At 58.9% G+C, this 13725-nt stretch overlaps 1 protein-coding gene across 2 annotated transcripts in view; it reads right to left on the bottom strand.

The window, feature by feature from the left end:
- Positions 1-13725, bottom strand: part of MEGF8 (multiple EGF like domains 8) — a 40931-nt gene that overhangs the window by 6943 nt on the left and 20263 nt on the right. For both annotated transcript variants that reach the window (XM_070387640.1, XM_070387641.1), the window contains 17 exons: positions 13365-13575; positions 13022-13271; positions 12396-12528; positions 10693-10940; positions 10494-10604; positions 10216-10334; positions 9637-9844; positions 8940-9120; positions 7993-8156; positions 7200-7344; positions 5948-6179; positions 4689-4812; positions 4335-4548; positions 3962-4176; positions 1006-1213; positions 652-811; positions 34-226 (listed from right to left, as the gene is read on the bottom strand). In XM_070387640.1, the coding sequence (XP_070243741.1) occupies positions 34-226; positions 652-811; positions 1006-1213; positions 3962-4176; positions 4335-4548; positions 4689-4812; positions 5948-6179; positions 7200-7344; positions 7993-8156; positions 8940-9120; positions 9637-9844; positions 10216-10334; positions 10494-10604; positions 10693-10940; positions 12396-12528; positions 13022-13271; positions 13365-13575 (3116 nt within the window). The remainder of the gene's footprint in view (positions 1-33; positions 227-651; positions 812-1005; positions 1214-3961; positions 4177-4334; positions 4549-4688; positions 4813-5947; positions 6180-7199; positions 7345-7992; positions 8157-8939; positions 9121-9636; positions 9845-10215; positions 10335-10493; positions 10605-10692; positions 10941-12395; positions 12529-13021; positions 13272-13364; positions 13576-13725) is intronic.

Below are 13725 nucleotides of genomic sequence, written 5' to 3'. Positions count from 1 at the left end.
CCGGGGGCAGGCCTGGAAATCCTGGACGGCCACCTTGGTGTGATTGTGGCAGAGCAGGCAGTGGTCGCGGGCCCCCACGCCGGCGCAGTCGCTGTGGCGGTTGCAGCGACACTCCGTGGAACAGTTGCGGCCGACGAAGCCGAAGTGGCAGCGGCAGTGGTCGGGCTCCACACACGAGCCGTTCACGCAACCCTGGGCGCACACTGGGCGGCACAGCCCCGTCACGCTGTGGGGAGGGGGTGGGGGTCAGGGCAGGGAAGCAGCCGCCCCCTCCGCAGGGCAGACCTGGCTGGCGTCAGGGTCCTCACAGCTTCTCAGAGCCCACCCCGACCACCCACCCTCTTCTCCACTAGTCCACCCCGCCCCAGGTCTGTCCCATCACTGCCCTGCTCCTGGGTCCAGCCCAGAACCTCCTGTGGGAGCGATGAGCTCCCACTCCAGGGCACCCTCTCAAACCAGCGTACCAACCTGCCCTCCCTGGACCAAGTGCCTACCTCACACCCTCCTCCACACCTTGGACTGTGGTTCCTTGCATCCTGCTTGGGTCCATGCCCCATCCTTAACTGCTCCTCACAGGCTCTCCCACTCCACGGGTCGGTCTGGCCTGCTCCCCTCAACCCCACCAGAGCCCTGGTCCAGCCGGAACCTCACTTGTCCATGGTGTAGCCTGCCTTGCAGCTGCACTCGTAACCGTGGGGCCGGTCGTGGCAGTTCTGGGTCTCGTTGCAGTCATGGTGCCCGTTGGCACATTCGTCCTCCGGGGGGCAGGAAAGAAAGGCCCAGGAAGCCCCAGGTCGCCCACACGTCAGCCCTGACATGAAGATATCAGGCTTCACTGGGGGGCAAGGGCCTCTGTACCTCCCACCCAGCCACCCTGGCCCTTGCTCCCACTTTCCCTGAACACCACCTGTGAGGGCCCACACGTTCATTCTCTGCACCAACCCCCATGTCGGAACCCAGATGGGCCGGCTGCCCTCACCCCATCCCCAGAGCCATCTGTCTCACCGTCACGGGGGCCACTGAGTCCACCCTCCAGGCAGCGGCCGCCCCCATCCTGGCCCCCCCAGGTACACCAGCCACAGTGGGGGCGCCGCAGGCACAGGGCACACTGGGTTGCCTGAGCACAGCCCAGGGAGCAGCTCTCGGGTCCGCGGAGCAGCCGCCCACAGCCTCCGGCCATACACCGCAGGGGCAGATAGGAGGGGCTCAGACACTGTGGGGAGCAGAAACGGCAGAGGAAGAGCATCAGACACGCACGTCCTGGGGAGCTCCCTGGGCCGCACCCTCTTCTCAGAGACCTCACCCCTGCTGGCCACAACCAGGTGGGCCAAAATGGACATCACCTGGGGCCACTGCATCCTCCCTTCTCAGCCTTTGGAACTGGAAGTTCAGACCGGAAGTCAGGCTAGGGACAGCCTTAAAACTAGACTGTGGACCAGGGCTGGCCAGGCCGTTTGGATGAACAAGTGACAGCAGAGGAAGAGAGTGAGGAGGGGCGAGGAAAGAGCAGAGGCAGAAGGCAGCAAAGACGAGACCCACACACTAAAGACGAGGAGAGAGGCAGCCTTCCGGGCTCCGTCTCCAGTGCCTGGCTGCACTTCCCACCCGCCTTATCAGAGGCACCACTGTGTTGGTGCAGTGAGCCCTCTCTACCACCTGGCTTGGGATACAGCCGTTTCTTACGATCAAAGAAAGGCAATGGTCCCAGGTGGACACAGAAACTAGATTCAGGAGGGGGGATGCCAGCCACAGTCTCTTAGAACGTGGAAGAGGCCTCCCTGGCAGTCCAGTGGTCAAGACCTTGAACTTCCTTTGCAGGGGTTGCAGGTTCAATCTCTGGTTGGGGAACTAAGATCCCTCATGAGGCACAGAGTGGCCAAAAAAACCCCACTTTTTTTAATTAAAAAAAAAAAAAAAAAAAAAGAACCTGGGCCCAGCCGTTGGGGCAACAGGACCCTCCTGCCCTTGGCTGGGAGGATTTGGGGTCTGTGGTCAGGGGCTGCAGTGCAGCTCACACACCATCACTTATTGTGTCCGGGCACTCAGACAGGGTATGCAATGAGGTCAGGAACTTACCTCACTGTATGAGAGCATTTTATTTACAGCTCTGGCCTTAAGTAAAGTACAAGGGGAAAGGGGTTAGTCTAGGCTGTCTTTCTGGACGCACTCAGGAAGAAACAAAGCAATTGTGCAATCCTGAAATAGAAAACCCTGATTGCTGTGGCCGGAGCTCTGAACCCACTGTGGGCTATGCCGGTGATGAGCTGACCCTGGCTGAACAGCTGGAGCCAAATTCTCCTCCAGGTCAGGCTTCCAGATCTAAAATTAGTGCCCCCCTTGGCAGACAGCAGGGCCATCGGGAAGGGGGCCGAGAGAAGCCCAAGGCTCCAGTCGGCCAAGTGTTCTCTTCTGGGACCACTGTAGTGGCCCAATGCAATGCTGCCCAACACCATTAACTGCGTTTCCTGGAAGAGATGCAGGATCCCAGCTTGTCTGCTGACCTATGCCCACCACCTGGCAAAGTGCCCGGCACGAGGAAGGTGCTCGGTGATGAATTTGGTGAAAGGAGAAAGGGAAGGAAGGAAGAAGCCAGCCAGTCAGTGGGGAAGACAGCACCCTGTTGCCTGCCCCAGGCTCTGAGGCCAAAGTCATTCAGAACAAAGTCTAACAGTTACAACATGGCTGCCCTTGAGCCACAGCCCAACAGGTCTTATCTGCATACCTGTTACATTTGATCTGTTGCTGGAGTGGATGCGCAGTGGTATTTTTTTATGTTTTTAGTTGGTTTTTTTTTTGGCCACGAGGCATGTGGGATGTTAGTTCCCTACCAGGGATCAAACTCGCAGCCCAGCACTGGGAGGTGAAGTCTCAGCCATTGATCGCCAGGGAAGTCCCCTTGACCTATGTCTTAAAAAAAAACCCTGAGCCAACACACTTTAGTTTTTAACTGCTTCTCCTAGAAGTCAGGTGTGGCAGCGGCCCTCTGACATTCCCACGCAGCTTCAGCTCTGTGCTATCCACTCAGCCGCCCCACCACTCCCTCCCGCCTCCCAGCTCCTCAGCTGCCTGCGGGCTCTCTGGTGTTGTCTTCCAGTCCCTGGAATCCCAGTAAAGACAAATAATACCAACCTCAAAAATACTTAGGGAGACCTTGTATCACCAGAAGGAGCCCAGACTTGAGGATGAGAGAGGCCTCTGCTTGTTAGAGGAGCCACCGCAGGGGGCTCTGCCCTTGCAGCCACACTGAGCGCCCCCACAGGAAGCAACCCCCACCCCCAGCCGCTGCACTGACCCTCTCCGTGTGGCACAGACAGCTGAGAATGGAGATCTTCCCAGGGGGTGGGACGTGGGGGGGGGGGTATCACTGAGTTTCTACTGAAGAGCAGGCACTGCTCCAGGCTCTAAATAATTCTCCCATCTAATGTGGACAACCCTCCTATGGGATGGAGTGGTATGACACCAAATATATTTGGTCTTTGTCCCAGGTTCCTGGTACTGAGCTACTAAAATACACAGGGGTTCCTGAGTGATGGGCACGTCTTTCGTTATTCAGGAGGAACCCCTTTACACCTAAGTTTATGTTAATGGGGTGACTTAGGGGAGTTGCCAGTCACCAGGGTTTAGGGCAGAGACTGAGGTCTCTAAAAACACTTGAACAATGAGATTCAGGGACTTCCCTGGTGGTCCAGTGGTTAGGACTCTGCGCTTTCACTGCCGTGGGCACAAGTTCAATCCCTGGTTGGGGAAGACCCCACAAGCCCCATGACGTGGCCAAAAAAGAAAAAAGAACAAGACAAAAAAGGAAGAAAGAGATGTGGGGAGAGAAAGTGGGAAGGAAGAGCAAGTGTGATGGTGGGAGCAGACCTAAGCAGATGGAGGACTGGGGCAGAGGCGGCGGTGGTGAGAAAGGTGAACGTGGCGGGCGGGGAGGCCCACCCGCATCCCCGGCCGGGTGTGGTACCTGCTGGAGGCTGCTGCTCCAGACGCAGTGCTGCCAGCCCCCGTCAGCACCCTTGGAGTCCAGGCAGGAGGTGCAGTTGGGCAGGAGGTGACAGGGTGTGGGGCAGGGCAGCGGGGGCGATGACTCCACTGGCATCGGGGACACGTTCAGCAGTGAGTGGCTGAAGCACGTCCAGTCGTAGGTGGGCTGCACCGAAAGGATGCGGCGGGTCTCCCCTGAGGTTGGGGGGGCGCAGGGATTAAGAAGTGGGTCCGGGTCCTTTGCCCGCTCCCCACCTCCCCACCTCACACCAAGCCGCTGAGCCCCTGGCATCCCTGGAGCAGGAGTCCAGGCGCCCCGGACTGTCCTCTCGGGGAGCAGGCCTGGCGCTCACCCGTCCTCTTGAACTGCCGCGTCCACATGCACTTGCCCTCCCTGGTGCACTGCTCGCAGTCGGCCGCCCCGCACACAGCCTCCGAGCAGTTCCCAGCCCAGAAGACCTCGCGCTGGTTGATGCGACAGTCATTCTCTGAGGTGCAGGACCCGTTGCGCCCAATGCAGGCACCCTCGGGGCAGTTGGTACACCACTTACAGCGTGGGGCAGAGGCCTGGGGGAGAGGTACTGGCTCAGAGGGGTCGTCAGGGCCCCCAGCACCCCTCCGGTCTCAGTCCCTGCCACCTGATCCCAGGTGAAGAGCCCCGTGGTGCCTGAAACACATTCCCCACCCCCCCCCACCCCATCACTCACCTCTCCATCTCCAGGCTGCAGGGTCCGGGGATGGCGGGCCAGGCACTCACTGCAGGTCCGCAGACGTCGACATTCCTCGGGGGAGTGGGGCATAGGGGAGCAGGGGGCGCCGCCACAGCCCAGCCTGGGGAGGCGAGAGGCCTGGCCCGTCACGCTCAGCCAGGCTCCATCCTCCCCACACCCGGCGCCCCTCCCTGGTGCCTCCTGGACACTGGTCTGCAGGCCCCGCAGGTCCATCTCAAACTGGCCTCAGCACAGGCCTCCCAGACCGGCCCCTCCTGAGCTCACTTGGTGAGAGTCCCACGGCCACCTGTCATCCCAGGCCAGAGACACTGGACAACACCCCATGTCCTCCTGGCACTCCGCCCATGGAGGCCTCTGTCTCCTAACTTCTTCCCTGACCAACCCCTCCTCCCCGACCCCTGCAGCCCCCTGCCCAGGTCAAGGCTCCTCCTCTCAGGCCTCCACCTGCAGCCTCCCCTCCCCATCCCCTCCTCCATGAGCCCACCCCTGCCCTCTCCTGCTCACCCCTTCGATGACTCCCCATCACCCACGTGGAGGCTCACAATCCCTGACTCAAAATCCTTGAAGGCATACACGTTTCAGAATTTTCTAGGTTTTAGAAAAGCAGTGGGTGTACCCACTGTTATGTAACACCCCAAGCAGAGTCTGAGGGAGCACCCTAAAAATCAGACCCTATAATAGTCTGTAGTAAACATGGTGACACAGGTAATGGGACAAAACAAAGCCCAGTAGTAGCCTCACGTCAGCAAACGGTAACTGCGGCCAGTACAGTTTGTGCTAAACCCAGCAAAGTACTTTCAGCCTCCTGAGATGCCTGGATTCCCAAACTACAGACAGGGAGTCTCCAGAGCTGGACGTAGCCCAGGGCGGCTGGGCCCTGGAGCCCTCTCTGAGCAGACCCACCCACCTCTCCAGGCTGTCTTCCCCAACTCAGGTGTTTCTAAAAGCCACTAGACACAGCCCTACTTCCGAATCTTTGTGGTCTAAATGACCCCAAGCTGGTCATTTGGGGCCCAGTTCAGACTCAGCTGCCCCAGCCCACAAACAGGGTTCCCCACTCGGGCACTCCCCATGCCTGCCCCGCCTGTGATGAGCTGGCCCTTCTCCCAGGGGAGCTGGTGTCCCGACCAGACAGTACCTGCCTGAGGCCTCCCCAACAAGCCCAGCCCAGCACAGAGCCCCCTTTGGATGGCACCAATACCACCCACCCATGTGCTGTCAGTCTCCACGGTTACCTGTGGGCCTGGTCCCCAGACAGGCAGGCTCCATGGCACCAGGTACAGGCCCCAGTCTGGTTACAAGCTTCGGGCGAGGGCAGCAGGCGGCAGGGGTCAGGGGGCAGGGTCAGGGCCAGCAGGCGGCCCAGGGCCACTCCCCCAAAGCCTCCTGAGATAAACAGGTGACCCCCTACCGCGGCCATGGCGTGAGCCACAGACTCCTCCATTGGCGGTCCCACAGAGGCCGGGCCTGGGGAAAGACAGAAAGTGCAGAGACAGGGAACAGGCAGCTGGAGGCAGAGATTCACTCACAGGAGCCAGTCAGAGAGGGACGCTGGGCAGAGAGACGGTCTAAAAAGAGCAGAGACAGACAAGAAAAGGCAGGGAGAAGATAGACAAGGCCAAACAGAACGAGACAATCAGACACACACAGCAAGACAGAAAGAGGGAGAGAGACACATCAACAGGAAAAAACAGAAAGAGCGGAATATAAACAGAGGCAAATTTTGTGGAAGCAGACCACGGTGGTGGGTGAGCAACTTTGTGGAGGTACTGAATGTCACTCAATTCATTTGACAGTGGCTAATTTCGTTACGTGAATTTCCCCTAAGTTTTCACTTTTTAAATTTATTTTTATCGGAATATAACTGCTTTACAATGTTGTGTTAGTTCCTGCTGTACAACAAAGTGAACGGGCTATCTGTATACATATATCCCCTCCCTCTTGGACCTCCCTCCCACCTCCATCCCACCCATCTAGGTCATCACAGAGCACCTACACTTTTTTAAATCCTAAAAAAATAAACAGTCACAGAGTGGTGGAAAAGATAGATTAAAAGCAAAAGAGAACTAGAGACAGAGGAACAGAGAGAAACAAAATGAAAAGGAGACGGAGCCAGAAACACAGTCAGTCATGTACAATGGTCAAATGAAATACAAAGGCAGGATACGGCCCCTTGCCAGCCTATGAACTGAGAGGAAACACCCTCACATACGACAGTCATCTCTAGAGAATGGGATTACGGGGGATGCTTTTCCTCCTTTTTTACGAATTATCTACCACGACTTCATAATCAGAATTTAAAACATTCCTAAAAAAAGAAAAAAGGAAGGAGGGTGTTTCTGTGGGTGTTGAGATAATGTGGAGAGGACGGGAGCTTTGCCTGTTGGTCTGAAGGGGTCCACGTGACTGCCAATGAGTGGGGGTCTCAGGCCAGGCCAGAGAGCCCCCTGGTGGTCCCAGGGCCTCCCAGGAGGGCGGCGGACTCACCGATGAGGTCGGACAGGAGCCAGGTGTTGCAGTTGACCTGGTAGAGCAGCACGTCGCTGCTGAACTCGTCGGGGTCTGAGCGCCCTCCGAGGACCACCATGGTGTCCCCTAGCAAGGCCGAGGCGTGGAAGAGTCGGGGCCGGGGCTGTTGGGGGGACACGTGGCAGGGTGGCCTGTGAGAGCCCACGTCCTCCGCTCCCTCTCATCCCACCCAAGAGCCATCTCCTTTATGTGAACCCCCAGAACCCTCATGCCCCATGTTCCCCAGGAAGCCAGCCTGGATGGCTTGAGATGAACCCCTGGTTTCTTGTGTGACCTCGCCAGCTGGACTGGGGGGTCTCCTGCTGAGGCTCATACTTCCATCTCCCTTGCAGTCTAGCCCCAAAATGGGCTTGGAAACTTGTTCATGGATGGAAAATGCAGCTGTCTCTAGGCACCCAGGTTTCCTGCTCTCACTCACACTGACTCCTTTGGCCTTGGAGGCGGAAGTACAAGAGACCTCAGCTCCCTGTTTCATAGCTGGGGGTGCCAGGAAGTGGAGGGGCCTGTCGGGGCCACACCCAGAGTGTGGGAGCACCAGGTCAAAAGACTGGCCTCTGATCTCCTGCTGGATGATTCTTACTTCCAGGTCAGACAGTAGAAGGGGAGACTTGGGGAAGGCAGGGGGGAGGGAACTGGAAAGGAGGCAGAGTAGGAATCCAGGGTTGAGCCACTCCCTGCGGCACTGGGAAAGGAGGGGCCCTCCCCCCGCTCCCCCCCCCACCGACTCATCTCTCTGGCCCTTTTTCCTGACCTTTGCTCCCTGAGAAGGGGCCAGCAGGCTCCAGGTGCGGTCAGGGCAGTGCAGGGAGTAGAGCTCAGGGGACGGGGCTGCCAGCTCCACGTGGAAGCGGAAACCCCCGAACACGTAGAGGGAGTCGGTGGCCTCATGATACACAGCAGAGTGACCGTAGAGACCTGGGGGTGCAGGGAGAGTGAGCACAGAGGCTGGGGTAAGGGCCAGGGGTCAAGAAGGCCCCCCAGGCTCCCCTTCTCGTGACCACGACACCACCCTACCAGGCCCTGACGCGGAGACCTGGGAGCCTTTCTCAACACCTCCCTCTCCCTTCAGTGCTAAAGGACAGCCATTGGAGACTCTGGGAAAGGGAAAAGAGGGAGACAGGGTGACCAGAGGGACCTTGGGGACAGTGATCAAAGAATGCAGAAGGAAAGGGACAGGGACTTCCCTGGTAGTCCAGTGGTTAGGAATCCACCTTGTAATGCAGGGGATGAGAGTTTGATTCCTGGTTGGGGAACAAAGATCCCACAGGCCATGGAACTACAGAGCCCTCATGTTACAACTACTGAGCCTGTGCGCCACAATTAGGCAGTCCGTGCACCACATCGAAAGATCCCATGTGCTACAACTAAGATCCGGTGTAGCCAAAGAAAGAAAGGAAGAGGAGAGGGAGAGAAAGGAAAATACCTGAGGAGCAGTGTTCTAGAGCCTGGGAGAGGGAAAGTGCCCCACTGCTACTAGGCAGGAGGTGGGGCAGCTTCTCATGAAGTCTGGGAGGGGTAAGGAGAGAAACTGAACTTCTCAAAAGACAGCATCCTGAGAAGGTGGGTGAGTGACGGGGTACACAGAGAGACAACAGGTGTAGGAGGCAGTGACCACAGAGTACAGGAGTGGGTAGAGAGGACAGTCGAGTCAAAAGCGCTGTGCCCAGCCCCAACGCCGTGCCCTGTCCCCAGGCCCACCTGTGGGGGGTGTCCCGCTCTGAGCCCCGGACACCCAGGTGCCAGTCGCCAGCTGGTACTCAAGCAGCTGCTGGTTGAAGCCATTTTCCGGGGAGTAACCACCCACCAGGAGCAGAGATAGGCCTCGGCGGGCAGTAAGCGTGTGACCAGCAACGGCTGGCAGCTCCACAGTCTGAGGGGCCTGGGGGATGAAGGGTGGAGGTCACCAGGGAGAGGGGCAAAGATCAGGGGTCATTTTGTGCGTAGAAGCAAGGCTCAGAGCTCCCCATTCTCCCCTTGAACCGCTAAGGGGGTACAGGTCAGACCCCAGGCCTTCCCACCAGTCATGGTCCCGGCAGACAAGCAGACCTATCACTATTTCTGCCTGCTTGGTGTCACTTCTTCAGGTGGGAATAGCCCGGGGTTCCTCTGGGAAGCCCTTGCTCCCCGGCTCTTACTCTGGCTGCACAGGGCTGAGTGTACCAGCTCGACAAGGGGACTGTGTCCCAGCCTGGCCACCCAGAGGGTCACATCCCCTTGGCTGGGGACTGGCTCAGGAATTAAGTGTGACCCAGGACGGCCAAGGAAATTCAACTTCTGGGACTTGTGCTGGGGCCCCAGGAGGAAGCGTCCTCCTCCGGGGGCAAGGATGGCTGGAGCTGCTCTTGCCATCCCTGCTGGAGCCTGGCTGTGGGGACCTGGGGATTGAGATGCTTACCTTCTCCTGCCGCCACTGCAGGGTGGTGAGGTTGAGGACCCAGAAGTCCCGGGCGATGCCCCCAGCTGTGAGCCCCCCCAGCAGGTACATGGCCCCACGGCCAGCAGGCACGTAGGCAGCAGCGTGGAAAGAGCGAGGGGAGGGGCCTGGGCCCCCATCCTCGGCTCCTGCCAACATCTGTGTCCACCGCCGTTCACTCACTGAGTACCTGGGGCCAAGATGCAAAAAAGCAGCCTCACTATGTGGCAGTCAGCCCATAACCCCCTGGGGTGACATCCCCCCACTGTACCCCAGCATCCCCTGGGATCACCCCCCACTTGGTAGGTACCCCAACACCCCTAAGGTGACCCTCCTATGACAATCACTGTGCCATCCTCTGGGGTACCACCACCCCAGTAAGCACCCCAGCCCATGAGGTAAGCCTCCTGTGCAAGCATCCCAGCATCCTTTGAGGTACCCTGCACCTGTGGAGACTTTTCTGCACCCCCCACAGGGGACTCTTATGGGACAGGCGTCTCAGCCTCCCCTGAGGAGACCTTTTGTCATTCAGGCATCCCACCTCCCCAGGGCCGTCCTCACCTATACAGGTTTCCCAGCAGCCCCTGGGGCAGGCCCAGGCCCCCAAACATCCACAAGGTGGCATCAGGTCCCTCCACCATCGTGTGCCCCAGGCGGTGCAGGAAGCGGCTGGCAGTGTCCTGGGGGTGGGGCGCGGACAGGAGGGCTCAGGCGAGGTCATTACCAAGTGGCAGGCTGGGTACAGGGTCTCTGGGGGTAGTCTGGGGAGTGGAGTCGGGAGAATGATCCAGGAGGCGCGCTGCCCGGCACCTCCCTGGGGAGTGGTGTCCATAACTCACAGCTGAGAGGCGGCTGTCCATGAGGGTCTCCCAGACCAGCTGCCCACCATCCAGCTTCGTGGCACAGTCAGGACCCCCAAAGCCCTCAGCACAGACGCACACGCCCAGGCTCTGGGGGACAGCAGAAGCAGCTGGGAGGGTTGCCCTGATTACCACCCCCACCCTCCATCCCACCTGGCTTGCTCTCTTCTACCCGTACCTGATTACACGTCCCCGCCCCGTTGTGGGCATTACAGTTCTCAGGACACACAGCCATGCGGCAGTGCGGGCCAGCCCAGCCCTGGGGACACCGGCAGAGTCCAGCACCTGGGACCCCATCCTGGGGCACACACTCCTGGGGGACAGGGCAGCTCCCGGGGCCCCCTGACCCACAGCGGGCAGAGCCCACGGAGGCATTGAAGCCCCAGGATGAGGAGCCATTGGCCTCCCAGTGCAGTACCAGCAGCCCTGTTGGAGGAGAGAGTCCAGAGGTTCATCACAAGACCACAACAAAGTGATATCCAAAGAGACAGGGGTTGGGCGTCCCTGGTGGTCCAGTGGTTGAGACTCCGCGCTCCCCATGCAGGGGGGATGGGTTCGATCCCTGATCAGGGAACTAGATCCCACACGCCACAACTAACTGCATGCTGCCAATTAAGAGCTCACATGTTGCAACTAAGCTCGTGCTACAACTAAGACCCAGTGCAGCCAAATAAATAAATATTTTTAAAAAATACAGAGTCGGTAGGCCTGCGGGCTCTCTGATCGCATCACCTCTCACCCTCCCAGCTCTTTGCACTCCAGCACCACTGACCAGCTTCCTATTCTCAGAATAGGAAGTTATTGTTTGTCGTTGTTTAGTCGCCAAGTCGTGTCCGACTCTTTGCGACTCCCTGGACTGTAGCCTGCAGGGTTCCTCTGTCCACTGGATTTCCCAGGCAAGAATAAGGGAGTGGGTTGCCATTTCTTTCTCCAGGGGAATCTTTCTGACCCAGGGATCGAACCCGCGTCTCCTGGGCTGGCAGGTCTCAGAGCCTGGGCAGGCATCTGCTATGCCTCCCTCAGTAGTCATCCTTGCCCACACCGCCCCCTTCAGGCCTCAAGTAAAATTTCACTTCTGCAAAGAATCCTTCCTCACCTCCCCAGACAGGCCAGGTCCCCAGTCCTTTCCATTTCCTCTCGTTCCTTCTCAAAAAAGTGTCACTATTCTGACTATAATTTGTTCACTGCTGTTTGTCACGTCCCCTTCTGCTGTGAGTCCATGAAGGCAGTGCCTGTGTCCCTGATTCCCTTCGACACGCCCAGCATGGAGCCCAGGCAGGCCCAGCTTGACAGCTGGGTGCTCAGTAAATGTTTGCTGGGTGAAATGACACAGAGGACCCCTCAGCTCTAGAAGCTCGCTGTGCAGGGTCTGGACTTGCATGCCATCGCCAGCAGAACAACTCCAACTCTGCCCTCTCACAACCTTGCAGCCACTTGGTTTTACAACATGAAGAGAAGCACTTCAAACGTGGGCCCTTTCACTGCAGAGCAGCATCTCTGGCCCCCACCCATGGGATACCCCTAACCATGGGATACCAGTAGTACCTCCAATCGTGACAATCAGAACATCGCCAGACACAGCCAAATACCCCAAGGGGCAAAGTCACTCCTGGTTGAGAACCACTAGGCTGAGGAGAGAGATGCTCAGGGGCCACACCAGCTACATTCTGTGTCCCCCATTTGGACCTTCTTTCCAGAAACATAACCCAGGCAGTACAATCTTCAGCTGAAGAAACTGAGACCCAGAGGTGGCAAGGATTGCATCACCCAGCAAATCAGTTGCTGGGACAGTCAGGCTGGGCCTTGAGCCCACCTCAGGCAGCAAAGTACAGGGACAAAGGACAGTCCCGGACAGCGGTCCCATTCCCCCAGTGCCCATACCAGACAGGGCCTGCACAGTGAGGGGCCGGTCCCGCCGCTGGCCGCAAAACGCAGCGATGAGGCTACGATCCGACTGGACGACACCAGTGTCTAGGAAGCGTGGGAATCCATCAAAGGCCAGGACATAGCTCAGCTGGAGGGGTGAGGAGTCAAGGATCAGGGGATGATGAGGAAGAGACAAAGCTATGCTTGGGGTCTGGGAGGAGAGGAGCTCAAAAAGAGAGAGCAATCTGAGATGGGGGCAAAAGCTGCTTGAACCACCTAATCTGACTGTCACGCTGTGGCATGGAGGCCACCATTTCCACGCCTGTGTTGACAGCAGACATGGTTAATCAATCAGGCACTTGTGCATGGAGTCTCTCAATACACAGATCCTGGCAGCCACTACCAATCGATCAGAGTTGGCCCTCAAGGTACAAACGTTTACCATGCCTGGACTGGGGAATGGGAAACTGGGGTCCAGGAAACAGGAGGCAGCCTGGGAAGTGGGAGGGTCTGTGGGCTGAGGAACAGAGGGGTAGGGGCCTGAGGAATAGAGTTGGGAGGGACATGGGGGCCAGGGTCTGTCTGAAGGTTCCCCCTGGGTGGGGGAAAGTGGGCCTGTCATGAGCGCCCTTGGTGCTCACCGTGCACGGGGTGCTGCTGTCGGGGGAGAAGGTGAGGGTAAGCGGGGGACAGAGGGTCCCGGGGGCACAGGGCTGCAGCACCTCAGTGGCCGAGACAACCCACACACAGTAGGACAGGCCAGGCCCCGCTCTTGCTGCCCCGCCACCTGCAGGCAGGAGCCCCCCAAACCGGCGTGAGCCCAGTGCCACTGAGGACACGTTGGTGAGGAGGGCACGACCCCCACACTCCCGGAAGCAGGAGCCACCTGCCCTGGGGGGAGAGAGGAAGGCAGCGTCAGATCAGTCCTGTCCTAGCCCGCCACGTCCCTGCCTCGCACCCCGGCCTGGCTGGCCCCTGGCTCACCGAGGGTCCCCGTAGTAGCCAGGGGAGCAGAGCTGGCAGTGGGCACCCTCGGTGTGGTCCTGGCAGAAGCAGAGCCCGCTGAGGTTGTCGCAGTGGCCTCGGCGAGGGTCCCCATGCCCGTTGCACTGGCAGGGCCGGCAGCCGCCGGAGCCTGTGGCGTTCCCGAAGCTTCCGGGCCGGCACCGCTCACAGTGCTCCCCCCACGTCCAGTCTGTGGAGGTCCCCGCAGGCAGGAGGCAGGGTCAGGGGCCAAGGCAGGAAGGAGCCCAACCCTGTCTGACCCCACCTGGCTCAAAGCAGGGCAACTGGGACCCAGACTGAGGAGGAAGTGCAGATACCAGGAGGGAGGGCGGGCGCTGAA

Source organism: Bos mutus, chromosome 18 (assembly GCF_027580195.1).
Source record: "Bos mutus isolate GX-2022 chromosome 18, NWIPB_WYAK_1.1, whole genome shotgun sequence".
NCBI lineage: Eukaryota > Metazoa > Chordata > Mammalia > Artiodactyla > Bovidae > Bos > Bos mutus.
The sequence above is the reverse complement of the archived record's forward strand: the minus strand, read 5'-3'. Positions and strand labels throughout refer to the sequence as shown.